Below are 13,256 nucleotides of genomic sequence, written 5' to 3' on the forward strand. Positions count from 1 at the left end.
TGGGATCGTTTGAAGCCGTATTTAAACTGCCTTTGGAAGTTCAAAATCGGGGCACCATACCAGTCCATTAGAAAAATGCAGAAATGTTTTCCTCAAAAAACATAATTTCTTTACGACTGAAGAAAGAAAGACATGAACATCTTGGATGACAAGGGGGTGAGTACATTATATGTGAATCTTTGTTTTGGAAGTGGACTTCTCCTTTAAGGTGGTAGCACATTCTGATGGCCGTATTGAGCTTGTCAGGTTGCGCTACCCCTCTATTAGAGCAGCTTTATTAAATGTTTATTTAGCCTGTAAATGTATTGCTGGTCATGAACATGGATGATGAGAGCACAAACATGCTAGAATAATAAGTGGTAAGGCTGGAAACTAAAGAAGTCATGTTGTAGTTAATATAAAGCTATACAGAAAGCTTTCATGCATGGTTAAAAACAACAAAGCACAAAAAGTGTTTACAATTAAGTGCCATATTGCTTTTATTGTTACAGTAGAATACAAAGACAAAACAATGCTGCTGGTGAGACATTTAATTTGCTTTGACAAATAACTGAACAAACCTTATTCTACTTCCAAGTGTCAAAACGTGTTACTCCGAATACAGTTATAATCCCTCTTCTTTGTTATTTTCCAATAAACAGTTATGTCGTGCTGCTAATTTTCTCATTAAATGTAAAATTATATTATTCAGAAATATATTTTTTGAAAAATATGTACTGACAAGTAAGGACTAAAATAATTAGCTCACCTGCTATATCTAATATCTAATATCTTACTATTTACATATTACTAATATTATTATTCAATATTAATATACACTACTATTTTAAAAGTTTGGGGTCAAGATTTGGGGTCATATATATATTGAAAGAATGAATGCTTTTTTTCAGCAAGGATGCATTAAATCGATCAAAAGTGACAGTAAAGACTTTTATAATATTAAAAAAGATATGTTTCAAATAAATGCTGTTATATAGTATTCTGATCAAATAAATGCAGTCTTGGTGAGCAAAATAGTCTTCTTTCAAAAGCAAACAAACAAAAAAACCTTACAAACCCTATATCTTCGAACAAACGCGTATTGTAAATAGTATTTTACTTTAAATTACTATTGTTACAGGTACTGTATTTCTGATACCCTCTGTCTTACTGTCATGCGTTGACCAGCAGGTAGCGCCACAGTTACTGGATTCTCTTACCTCCATCACAGTGCTTCCACAGAATTAAACAATAAAAGTTTTTCATTGAATGGATATTTCCACATAGACTAATGCAACACAGGAACTATAATCATTATGTTTTGCTGATGGAAAACAAAAAACAAAGAGCAGTTAACTATTATAAAATAACCAACAATCTTTCTCTAAATTATAAAAAGTTCTTAAATCTACTATGCAAACTACTAGAGCATAAGTGAGGTGTTAAAAATAAAGGAAGACATGATTTATCTGAAATGTATTACCCAGCTCTGTAATTCAAGGACGGAAAGTACTGTTGCTAAAAAAAAATCCCTATTTTCAACATTTACTTAGCTGTTAAATTTATTCCCAAGAGTATTTAAAATGTCTGTTTGGTCATGTAGGTTCTTTAGTCCATTGCACCGGTGGTGCGAGAACAGCAGACCGGACGGCGCAGCAACCCCAACAACCCCCTTTTTCTCCTCTGGGTCGATCCTGAGCTGTGCTGGGATGTTGTCGTGTTCTGGCGTGTGAGCTTCTCCGCTATTCCCTTAGTCTCTTTGATTTGTATCTCTAGATGTTTCTGAATCGCAAGTCCGAGTTCTTCAGGATCAACCGAGGCTCCGTACACTTCCCAGGTCATGCCCTCGGCATCCCATTTCACCTCCCTCACTGGAGACTTTTGACTCTTTGATGAAGCTTTGCCACTCGTATTCGTCCTCTCCTTAAGCAGGCACACTTCTGGGAACACATGCTGGGGATGTTCCTCTGAGTCTTGTCCCACTTGCACTCCTACATCTCTTAGTTCTTTTTCTGTGGTCATGGTCCCCACTTCCCTCTTGGCCTTTTCATCCACCCACTGTTGGGCACCAACTGGACGCAGCGGAGCAGGCCAAGAGCAGTCCAAATTGCAGCAGCGAAGGAGACGCTTACCGTCCAATCCGGTCTCACTCACAGAAGACATGAGCCGAGGGAGAGCGAGCAGGTTGCCTGCTGATACTTGGCCCTTGTAGTTCTCCTCCATTCCTACTAAGTGTGGAAGCAGCTGCGCCGGGGCAGGAATTGGTTGTGGGTGGCAATATGCCGCAAAAGTGTCCTCGACGGCGCCGTGGTGGAAGTGTGAGTTACAACAAACAGCTTCTTCGAATTTGGGGCAGGTGGGCTCTGGAATGACTTCACAGATCTGAATGAAGCCATGCCTGGCTGGTTGAGTTGGGCTGCCCGATCCGCTACTTCCTGCTCTGGTGGACGTGGTCACCGTATTGCTCTGCTGAAGTGGCAAGGCCTGTTTACACACTAAAGAAGGAAACGATTGTGCACAAACATCCTGGTCTCGTCCTTGGCAAAATGATGCACCCGTTTCACAGAAGAGAGGAGAAGCTGTGGCCTCTTTAAAAATCTGCAAGCTGTCTGAGTGGCTTCTTTGTATTGATAACAGACTGTGCTCTTGTAGGTCTTTGTGAGGAGATAAGACATGTTCTTTGTGCACTGTCAGTGAACCCCTACACGTGTGTTTATTCTGATGGTTCACCGGCTGTAAACACACACCGTCAGACACGTGGGACTCAAAAAGACAGTGACCACTTGTATCAGTGACTACTTGTATCTGGCTGCTGTCCTTGAGGTTTTTTGGGGAGCACGATGCTTTATTGGAGCTCTTCAGGGGTACATCTTCAGGCTTCACCTCTGCTGAACTACACTCAACTGTGACAACAGGGTTGGAGGGGACTGTGCCTCCTGGTGGGAGTGACACAGTGTGACCAGCCTCAGCCATTGGATATCTGCTGGAATTGAATGGGAAAAAGGTGTCGGTTACACTTTATTTTGTTTGTCCGCTTTAGAAATCCTGTTGACAGTAAGTAACTTTGGAACTACATGTTAACTGACTCTCAGAGTGTGAGCAGACTGTTTGGGACCAGAAAGATTTTTAACGTTTTTAAAAGTCTCTTATGCTCTTCAAAGTTCCATTTATTTAATCAAAAATACAGAAAAAAGAAATAATATGAAATATTATAGCAATTTAAAATAACAGTTTTCTATTTTAATATACTTTAAAATATAATTTATTCCCGTGATGCAATGCTGAATTTTCATCAGCCATTACTTTAGTCTTCAGTGCCACACGATCCTTCAGAAATCAGTCTAATAAGCTAAAAAGCTGATCAGTGTTAGAAACAATTGTGCTGGTTTAATTTTTTTTTTTTTTTTTTTTTTTTTTGGAGCCTGTGATACTTTTTTCAGGATTCTTTGATGAATATTCCAAAGAGAAATATTTTCTAACAATATAAGTCTTTGCTATCACTTTAACGCATTTGTCATTTTAACACATCCTTGCTGAATAAAATGATTTTCTTTCAAAGAAAGAAAAAAAAATTACTGACCCCAGACTTTGAACTGTAGTGTATATTGTTACAAAAGTTTTCTATTTCAAAATAAATGCTGCTCTTTTTAACATAATTTTATTATTTTTTTACTTAAATATTAAGCAGCACAACTGTTTTCAAATTTGATAATAAATCAAGCATTTAGAATGATTTCTGAAGGATCATGTGACACACAAGACTGGAGTAATTACTGCTGAAAATTCAGTTTTTCATCACATAAATAAATTATATTTTTAAATATATTAAAATAGAAAACCACTATTTTAAATTGCAATAATATTTCACAATATTACTATTTTTTCTGTATTTTTAATCAAATAAATGGAGCCTTGATGAGAAGAAAAGAATTCTTTTAAAAGCATTAAAAATCTTACTGATCCCACACTTTTTAATGGCAGTACTTACAAAGTTACTTAAAAAGCTATGTAAAATAGGTTGGATTAATTGAGTTACTTAATTAAATGAGTTACTCTAATCTAACATTTTTTTCACAAGGAAGCATTAAAGTAACAGTAAATTCATTTAGAATATTACTATAGATTTCTAATTCAAATAAATGCTATTTTGAACTTTCTAAAAAATGAAAAAAAAAAGCATATTAGAATTGTTTCAAGGATCATGTGACACTGAAGACTGAAGTAATGATGTTGATAATCATCATAAGAATACATTTAATTTTAAAATATATTAAAATAGAAAAGCTACTTAGACTGAAATCATTTTATTTAACACTTTTATAAATTTTAGCTCAAATAAATCCAGCCTAGGTAAGCTTAAGAGACTTCTTTTAACATAAAATCTTACAGCCCCCAAACCTTTAACCTTTGGTCAGGCTAGACCAATACTGTAAGTTTGTGGCAAAACTATCTGTTTGTCTTAACTATTTGCAGATGAGGGGCGGGGCGGGTAGAAATGTCTAGCAAAGCAGCTACTTCTACCGACAAGGGTCTCAATCCCATAGGAGTTGCTCTCTCACTCTACAGTCCCCATATACATGCTTTACAATATGAATGTTGTTGTTGTTATTCTGAGAGACAACAGCATAAACAGTGTGAAAAACCAAAACCAAAACCTTTTGGTTCTTTTGGTAGAGCTTTCTTAAAGTGGGTCAAAGGCTGTTTTTCCCATTAATCCAGTCTTTGTTTTTGATATTATTTAGATATCATGTCAACAGGTGAGAAAAATATCTACTAGCAAAAAAAAAAAAAAAGATCCGCAACAAACATCAGAAATAAAATTAATACATGTTCAGCATTTAAATTTGATTTATATTATTATATATAATATTTATATAATGTTTGCTGAAGTCTCTTAAATGAATCATATTGAGTTCTATGTCACACATGAAAGGATTGTGCCACTTAGACGCTGGGATGAAACAGTCTCTCATTATTAATTCATTAAAGGCCCGAGTGTATCTTTCTTCCATTAAATCCAAAAATACCTGTCAAGGTGAGAACTCCATCCCGTGCATCTAAACCCATCCACACACACAAACATCAAAAACAATGGCAGACAGTTTTTTCAAAATAAATGCTTACCTTGTGTCCCAGTCACAGATGAAGCTCCCTTTGATGTCCTCTCTGCCCCGTCTTTACCCGTCCACTCTCTCTTCAATGGTCTCTGCGGTCATCCCAGACTCCCAAGAGTGCAGCGTCAGTCCAGGTCCTTATAAAGGCAGGATCCGTCGGCACAGTTCTCTCCGTCACACGTCACCCATCCTGGCCCTTGTCCTCTCCTTCAGCATCCCCACTCCAGCAGTGAAAAAGATGGAGGGAGCTTCGGGATTATACTCGTCTTTCATCTGATTACAAACCAGCCTCAGTCAGTCACATCTTCAAATCCCCAGGCAGGAGGGTGTGTGTACGAGAGAGAGAGAGAATGAAGAAGGAATGTGTGTCCCTGTGTTTGTGTGGGTGTTGTGGGGAAAGACTATATGTGTGATGTGGTGGAGGGCTGAAGGAGATTGGATACTGGAGGAGGAGGAGAATATGGAGATGAGGAGGTGCAGGGGTGCTTAAGCCGCCGGCGTTGATGCCACTTCATGCATCTGACAGAAAACATAGGGGAAACACTTGAATGAATGTGAAGGAAATCAATGGATGGACAGCCAAATTACCTCTCCCTTTCTCACTTGCTTCTTTGAAATGCCTTGAAATGCCTTCAGTCTGTTGTGAATGTGCATACGCACACAAACACAGTGGAAATGTGTTTCTGTCTTTCACCTCTTTCTTTATAAAGAACTGCCACTCCCTCTCTAGGTCTCTCTGGCTTAACCATCATTCTCCCCCTGTTGCTATGGAAACAACATTTCTCAATGGGGCTGAGATGAATCTTCTTTTATTTGTGATACCGTGATATTACGTATTGTCTCTCTACACTATTATGAGATCACTGCAGTGAAGTGTGAATAATGAACACTGGTGCCTCTGAGAGTCATTTGTGGGCAGAGGATTCATTCAACAGTTCATTCACCGGTTTATTACTTGTTTCCTGGGTGCTCTAGTTAACAGAGGAAATATAATTTAGCACCCCTTTTGAAATATTTACAGCTTTCTATGTAAATGTTACCCTCCAATATAACATCACCTTCATAACATTGTTGACAGTTTGTCATCTATCTATCTATCTATCTATCTATCTATCTATCTATCTATCTATCTATCTATCTGTCTGTCTGTCTGTCTGTCTGTCTGTCTATCTATCAGGGCTGGGTAAAAAATATGGATTTCTTGATTTTAATCGACTTTTATGAAACGATATTGATTCTTAAATTCCAAGAATCGATTATTCGAGCATGTTTTCAGTTAATAAATGAAATTGTAGCGTGCCTCCCATCCAATAAATCGCAATAAGCTTCATATTTTGTTACTTTTGATAAAACAAAGTCTCAGATTTCAAATTCTGTTTTTTTTTTTTTTACAGTATTCAAACAATAAATGGCGTTTTGGCACTGTTTAGTGATGAATCGCTGTAGCGCTTCAGTTCAAGAGAAGCAGCCGCATAAACTGATCATCTCCTCCACTTTAACCTGATACAGCAAGAAATAAACATGAATGAAGATATGAAGGTATGTCAAAAGAAAGAATACAACTTCCCGAATTCCTATCTTGTCTCAGTTTATTGCTCAATCAGTGTTTCAACACCGCAAAGAAGTCAATAACAGCTTGTAAACGTCACATAATGCCACATTTACCTTAGAAAAAAACATATTCGGTGACCATAAACTCGTTAATCAGCTAGAAAAATGAGCTCTAGAGAGGAGCATTTTGCTAAATATATGCATCTTGTAACATACACTCATTATAATTTTTACTGTTCAGTGTTTAATTTATGTTTGAATAAATCTGTCAAGTTTTTATGACAGCCACCAATGTTTATATTTTGAAAAAAGGAATTGGAATAGAATTATAATTATGTAATTGTAACTTTATTATTATAAAAACTTAATTGAGTATAAATTAAGCATTTGTATGCAAATCAATGAATTTTAACTTTCAATATTATAGTAATGTAGTACCAACTGACACTCATGTATATTTTACAGCATTAGTTGGGAGATATTTTTCCTTAAGAAATTTGGTACTGAACCTGATATATATCCAAGTAATTGATATTGAATCAAAACGCAAGCTTGTGAATCAGAATCAAATTGAATCATGAAATTTGTGTCAAAAACCAGGCCTACTTCCAACGTATCTATCTATGTGTAGGGGTCGAGAATCCCTAAGATTTAACATCTGGACAGGGGTGTGGCCATAAGCACACAGATTAAATACAGAAATGGACTGAGAGAAAGAACAAGCCACAAAACAGTGGACACCAATCATCAGTCTTGTATAAGGATTGATGCTTCCTTTTGTTAGAGTGGTAAAGATGGATGTGGCCACTATTGATGTGTCCATTTTTCAAAATGAAATTGGGTATAGCTTGTGCTGCTAACACAGATTTGAGGGTTTATTGACAATTCACATTATAGTGCAACATCACAATACCAAGCTGTGCTGCGGCAAAATGAGTGATCTGACCTTATTTACAGAGAGTTTCAAATTCTGCTCTGTAAGACGCCTGAAAAGCCGCTACATGCTCAGAGAGTGCATTCTGAGCTGCACTGTTGATAAGAAAACACTGCTGGCCCGGCAATGAAGGGCAAAAGATAGGAACAAGGTTAAGCAATGTAGCTGTGTCTAATAAACAAAGAAACTGCTGACAGCTATTCAGTGACTCAGTATGAGAAAAATGTACTTTTTACTGATTAAACACTGGAAGACTGGAAGAGAAAGAATCTCAAATAAGATGCTCAAAATACTAAATGGGGTCAAATTTAACTGAATAATACAAATTAAGAATTGAGCTGCTGTATTCACCTTGATCTTTTTTAAGCAAACGTATTTATGTATACATTTATATTATGTGCACAAGAATTACAGTCAAGCAGGAGAAAGCATATTAAACTCAAATGACCCAAAATTTGCACAATAAAATCTTTAATTGGTGATCTTTGTACTAAAGTGCACCCACACAAGTTATATGCAAATTAACAAAGAGTGTGGCACTTAAATGCATTTTTTAAATGCAAGTCTGGGAGAAAGTATCGACATAAACACTCAGAAACACTGTGTATTGAATCTATTCATTATTCAAAAACGGAGCTCCAAAAATATCTAAATCATACCTAGTGCTGAAACACAAATATTATACAAAATGTAACTTAATTTTCTCCATTCGAAAAATAATAATTTACACTGACCGTGATCATTTTCTACTGACCTGGCACAGCTGCGATCAGTGCTTTGGTGGTCCTGGGTGAGTTTTTTTTTGTGCCTTTAATGGGACTCTGAACTTTCTCTTATGAAAGATAGTCCTTCAGGCATGAGTCATGCCTGTTCCAAAGGGCACTATTGTTCTCTGTCTTTTTCCCTGGAGCATTTGTTCCTGTCCACTGTTCACACGCCTACCTGAGCTCCAGTCACACCCACACCAGCATGTTTACACTCTCACCTTTGGAAGTTAAAGTGTCAATACCGACCCTAGAGTCAGTACCGCCGCTCCCTATAGATCCAGTTTCAGAAACATTATAGATGTGTTCTGTTGGTAATGTCAGACTAATTCAAAATCCCCCTGTAGTAAAAATGTTTATCCCTTAAAACTGATCTTTGATCATCAAAATGACACATTTAAATTTTTATTTTTATTTTTTCGTGTGAAAATAATTTTCTAATGCCTGAAAACAGCTAGAGCTACTTTTACACTGTTTCCGCGGGTTGTTTTCCAAGTTAGCGGCTAGAGCCTAGCAGTTGTGCTCTATTTAATGCTCTATATGGTCTGTTAAATGCTCTATTTAATATTTGGTTTTGTGCTGTTAATCTAATTGGTATATTTTGCATGCTAATGATCTCGTAATGATAGGAATCTATCCTTTGACGTGATTGGTTACTGAAGTTTGTGACGTAGAAAAAGAGGGCTGTTTCAAATCGTATTTCTGGGACAGCCTTTGGAAAACTATAGTTTTGAGGATAAAATACTCAGCAATGGTGTTGATTAATGAACTGGCACATGGTTTGTCTAAAAGGATATTAAAAACACCACAGACAAATGAACAAAATAGAAATCTTGATTTTCACTACAGGGGGACTTTAAATTTATTTTTAGTTCAGAAAAAATGATTTATTTGTGCTGCAGTGTAAGTCTCCTGCAGGAGATTATGGAAACCATAAAAGTGTCCTTTTTTGTTTTTCTCTCTCCTTCATCATTTTTGCTTTCTTATTGAGGTTAATAATGCTGAAGGATCAGAAGATTAACCTCTGCATGTGGTCATACTGTAATGTTCCACAACAGCAAACATCAATTAAGTTGTAGATTAAAAACATAGGATGATCTTGCTGAGATCCATAGGTTCTGACATTATAATTCTTGAAAGGAGCATTACAGTGTTCATTTGAACCTGTTCTGTATTTTGGGTGTTTGTAGTGCTTTAGATACAGCGAGGACAGATTACAACTGCATGAGTGTCACAGCTGCAGTTCTCTAATGAATCACAAGGAGAGGAAAACCAGCCCAGCTGTCTTCCCTTCAGTGAATGTAAATCAGCTTGCTCATATCTCACTTTTGAGGTTAAGAATCAATATTTGGTCAGTACTTGAATTACCTGGTAATTCCTGTTAAGCAGTACCTGGTATTAGCTCTGTAAATTTTGAAACAGGAATATACCTGTGTTGCAATTTAAAGTATACCTATAAATGGTTTATGCAAGAAAAGAAACAGAATTCTTCTAATAAAAGGATGAAAATTAGTAAGGAGGGAAAAAAGTTAAAGGAGTAGTTCACTTCCAACTCTGGCATGTGCGTGCTGTGTAATCCGGGTCAGTACAGTTAGGGTATGTCTAAAAACTCCCATCTCATTTCTCCTCTAACTTTTATATCGTCCTACATTGTTGCAGAAGCACTGACCCAGTGTTTACAAAGTGAACATGCAAAGAAGGTCAAATGCTCTTTACAAAAAAAAAAGGTAAAACAGTGATGTAGGGCTATTTTGAAGTTTGATTTTGGGAGTTTTTTCGACATACCCTAACTGTACTGACCCAGATTACACAGAGTTAAAAAGTTAAAAAGTGTATTTTTTTTTTTTTTTTCAGAAAATGGCCGATCGTTTTGCTAGATAAGACCCTTATTTCTCAGCTGGGATCGTTTAGAATCCTTTGAAGCTGCATTTAAACTGCATTTTGGACGTTCAAACTAGCAGGGCACCTGAAGTCCACTATATGGAGATAATTCCTGAAATGTTTTCCTTAAAAAACATAGTTTCTTTATGACTGAAAAAAGAAAGGCATGAACATCTTGAATGACAACGGGGTGAGTACATTATCTGTAAATTTTTGTTCTGGAAGTGAACTACTTCTTTAACATATCGAGTTACTGAGGAATCATGGTATAACAAACACATTATAATCTGACTTCTTCCATTTTTAAGTGCTATAATCAGGTACATCTACCATCCCAGAAAACGTGAAAAAGGACAACCCAGTAACTTTATTTTGGTAAGCCTTTCTCTGCAAGCATGTAAAAAAAAGCTGCTCAGATTTCGCACCCCCGTGACATAGGAAGGAGATCTTATTATAATATTACTGCTCCTTAATCTGCACATTTCCACCCATGACGCTGCCATTCTGTTTTCACAAGAGACAACAGTGTACCAGTTCTAACACCATGGCAGAAGTTCAAGCAAAGCATGATATCTTTTCTTTCGTTGGCTGCACAGACAAGTGCAGAGCACTATTTAGAGTCCCAGACCCAAAGTAGACAAGAGAGCAGTGGATTTACTGATTTATTTACAGTTTATTTACTGTAGTTTATGCTGCTGCCACACAGATATAATTTAAACGTGCGATTTCTTTCCCAGCTGTTTACCTTCACAGACATAATCAACTGTTTTTGTTACTTAGGTGTGTTCTTAACATAAACTTGTGTGTATTTGACAGTTTAAGTGCAGTAAGACATGCAAGAGAACTTAGTTTAATACTCACATGCCGTGTGACAGCCTGATTGATTGGTTGATAAAGTAATACAAGAATAATAGGACAATCTTTTCACAGCACGCATTCCATGCAGCAACTGAACATTGTATTGATGTGTATGTGCACCACCAATGTGACAAATCCATAACATTCTCCCGATGCTCCTGATTGTTCATACGCACATACAAGACAATGTTATAAAATTTCTGTAGTAGCAATCTGTAGTTGCTGTTAGCTATTGACTACCATAGTATTTTTTTTCCTACTATAGTGAGGTTGTTTAGTGAGCAATTGCTGTAATGTAGGAGGTGGAGGTCCACTCTGTGGATGATGGAGGGACACACTGATTAGGCTCAGCTGGGTGTTGTGGCTTGTGTAATGTGGACAGATGAGAGTGGATGAACTCTGGGCATGTGGCCTGTTGTACCAATCTCCTGCGGAGACTACCCATATGTTTCACTCGGCACAGCTTCTGCAAAACATGCCCACCGTTTGTAACGCAAACATGTACACAGAAACCGATAGTGGTTCCCTCAGCCATCTTATTCATTTGTCACATGAGAATAAAGAAACGGCTGTCTGAATGTTACACAGTTTATACATCAAACAAAGCACTTCAACAAAGGAAAAAATAGAGACACTGTAACTGGTATTCTGACTTCATTACACAAGTTAATTAAAATAATAGGTTACCATGAATGGCAAATAATCAGATTGTAGACAGTAATTGGCATGAAATTAGACAGCACAGTGATAATTACTGAACTGATTTCCCAGCTTTTTCTTTAATAAGGCAATGAAGGTTTGCTCCCTAAGGCCACTGAAAAGAGCAGTGCTGCAAATAAGTGTTAATACACACTGTTTGCAAGAGCAGCTTGCCGTGTGGTCAAAGTAGTGTTTCTGTTGACTCCATCTAGTGGTCATATAGAAGACTTTTGCTTAAATGACTGCTCACCGTCGGTTCATTACAGGAGAAGTTCACTTTCAGAATGAAAATTTCCTGATAATTTATTCACCCCCATGTCATCCAAGATGACATCCAAATCAGATTTTTTGAGGAAAACATTTTTTATCCATTTTTTCTATTTTTTGACTTCAGTTGTGGCCGAGGGGTTTAAGGTAACGATCGGCCATTTTCTAAGAAAAATAGAAATTTATATACTTTTTAACCACAAATGCTCATCTTGCACTAGCTTATATGACGTGACGCCTAATGTTTTGTCCAATTGCAGTTATACTTTTAAAAATTGGTTTAAATGCATTACAAATATGCCATATATATGAAGTGCCTCTCCTATGTATGGACCCACTTTAACTTTTCAAAAAAGATTCGTTATTTGTAATCTTTCTGTTATTCAAAGTGTCAAAATATCATGTGGTGCAACTGTCCAGCCATAACTGTTGTTTTGGAAACGTCTTTGAACTTACCCTAAATTTATTCAGATTAATCTTCTGCACTATTTGGCATGATTTCCAAAGAGTTTTGTAATCCTGTATAAAATTGCAAAGCATTTATATTTCCATCATAATATACAAACAGGCTTTGTCCGATGATTTCTTTTTTATGAAATATCATGTGGTGCGACCATCAAGTCACTACCATTTTGGAACTTTTATGTTGAAATCTATTCAAAGATAGGACTTTGCCTCATATAGCAATTTGCCAATGACCCATGGAAGCATCAGGCAGGTTTCTAACTCTCTTTCAAATTTGGAAAAAAAATAATACATTTGTAACGGCTTGTACACTGCCCTCCAAAAGTTTGGAAACACCCCTGGCAAAGTGTGGTTTTGGACGATATCAGCAAATACATTAAAGTAACTTGACATTATCATTGAAGACCAGGAATAATAATTTTCATTTTGATTACATAATAATGGCAATATATACATGTCAAAGTCAGACATGCCTCTTTGCCAAGTGTGATGCCTGGTTACTGGTTTAGGGTTTGGCCCAGGTTTTTAAAAGATTTTTGGGTCAGCACACCTTAATAGCTTCAACAACTGATTGCCAATTAAGTTTAGAATACAATGAATTTAGGCCCAGATTATGCAGAGCTGTAATTAAAGTTTTTTTGTATGTATAAACTGTTTATGTAATAAAATATGTTTTCGTAGTTTGTGTTGTCCCTTATCAGTGCAAAATTATCACAAATTAAAAAGGATTTATGCCAATATTGT

The 13,256-nt window shown here is 36.6% G+C and overlaps 1 protein-coding gene across 3 annotated transcripts; it reads right to left on the bottom strand.

Annotated features, from left to right (window-relative positions):
* Positions 1–471: 471 nt before the first annotated feature.
* si:dkey-191g9.7 (uncharacterized) lies at positions 472–8,452 on the bottom strand. 3 transcript variants are annotated; one of them, XM_051125167.1, is made up of 3 exons: positions 8,333–8,452; positions 5,104–5,612; positions 472–2,962 (listed from the first exon to the last, which is right to left on the bottom strand). In XM_051125167.1, exon 3 carries the CDS (start codon positions 2,950–2,952, stop codon positions 1,588–1,590), a length of 1,365 nt encoding a protein of 454 aa, XP_050981124.1. In that variant the 5' UTR covers positions 2,953–2,962; positions 5,104–5,612; positions 8,333–8,452; the 3' UTR covers positions 472–1,587. The 3 variants fall into 3 exon arrangements, with proteins under 3 accessions (XP_050981124.1, XP_050981125.1, XP_050981123.1); XM_051125168.1 differs by having other exon boundaries at positions 472–2,959; positions 8,313–8,385; XM_051125166.1 differs by having other exon boundaries at positions 8,313–8,384.
* Positions 8,453–13,256: the final 4,804 nt, after the last annotated feature.

This window comes from Labeo rohita, chromosome 13, assembly GCF_022985175.1.
Source record: "Labeo rohita strain BAU-BD-2019 chromosome 13, IGBB_LRoh.1.0, whole genome shotgun sequence".
NCBI classification, from domain to species: Eukaryota; Metazoa; Chordata; class Actinopteri; order Cypriniformes; family Cyprinidae; genus Labeo; species Labeo rohita.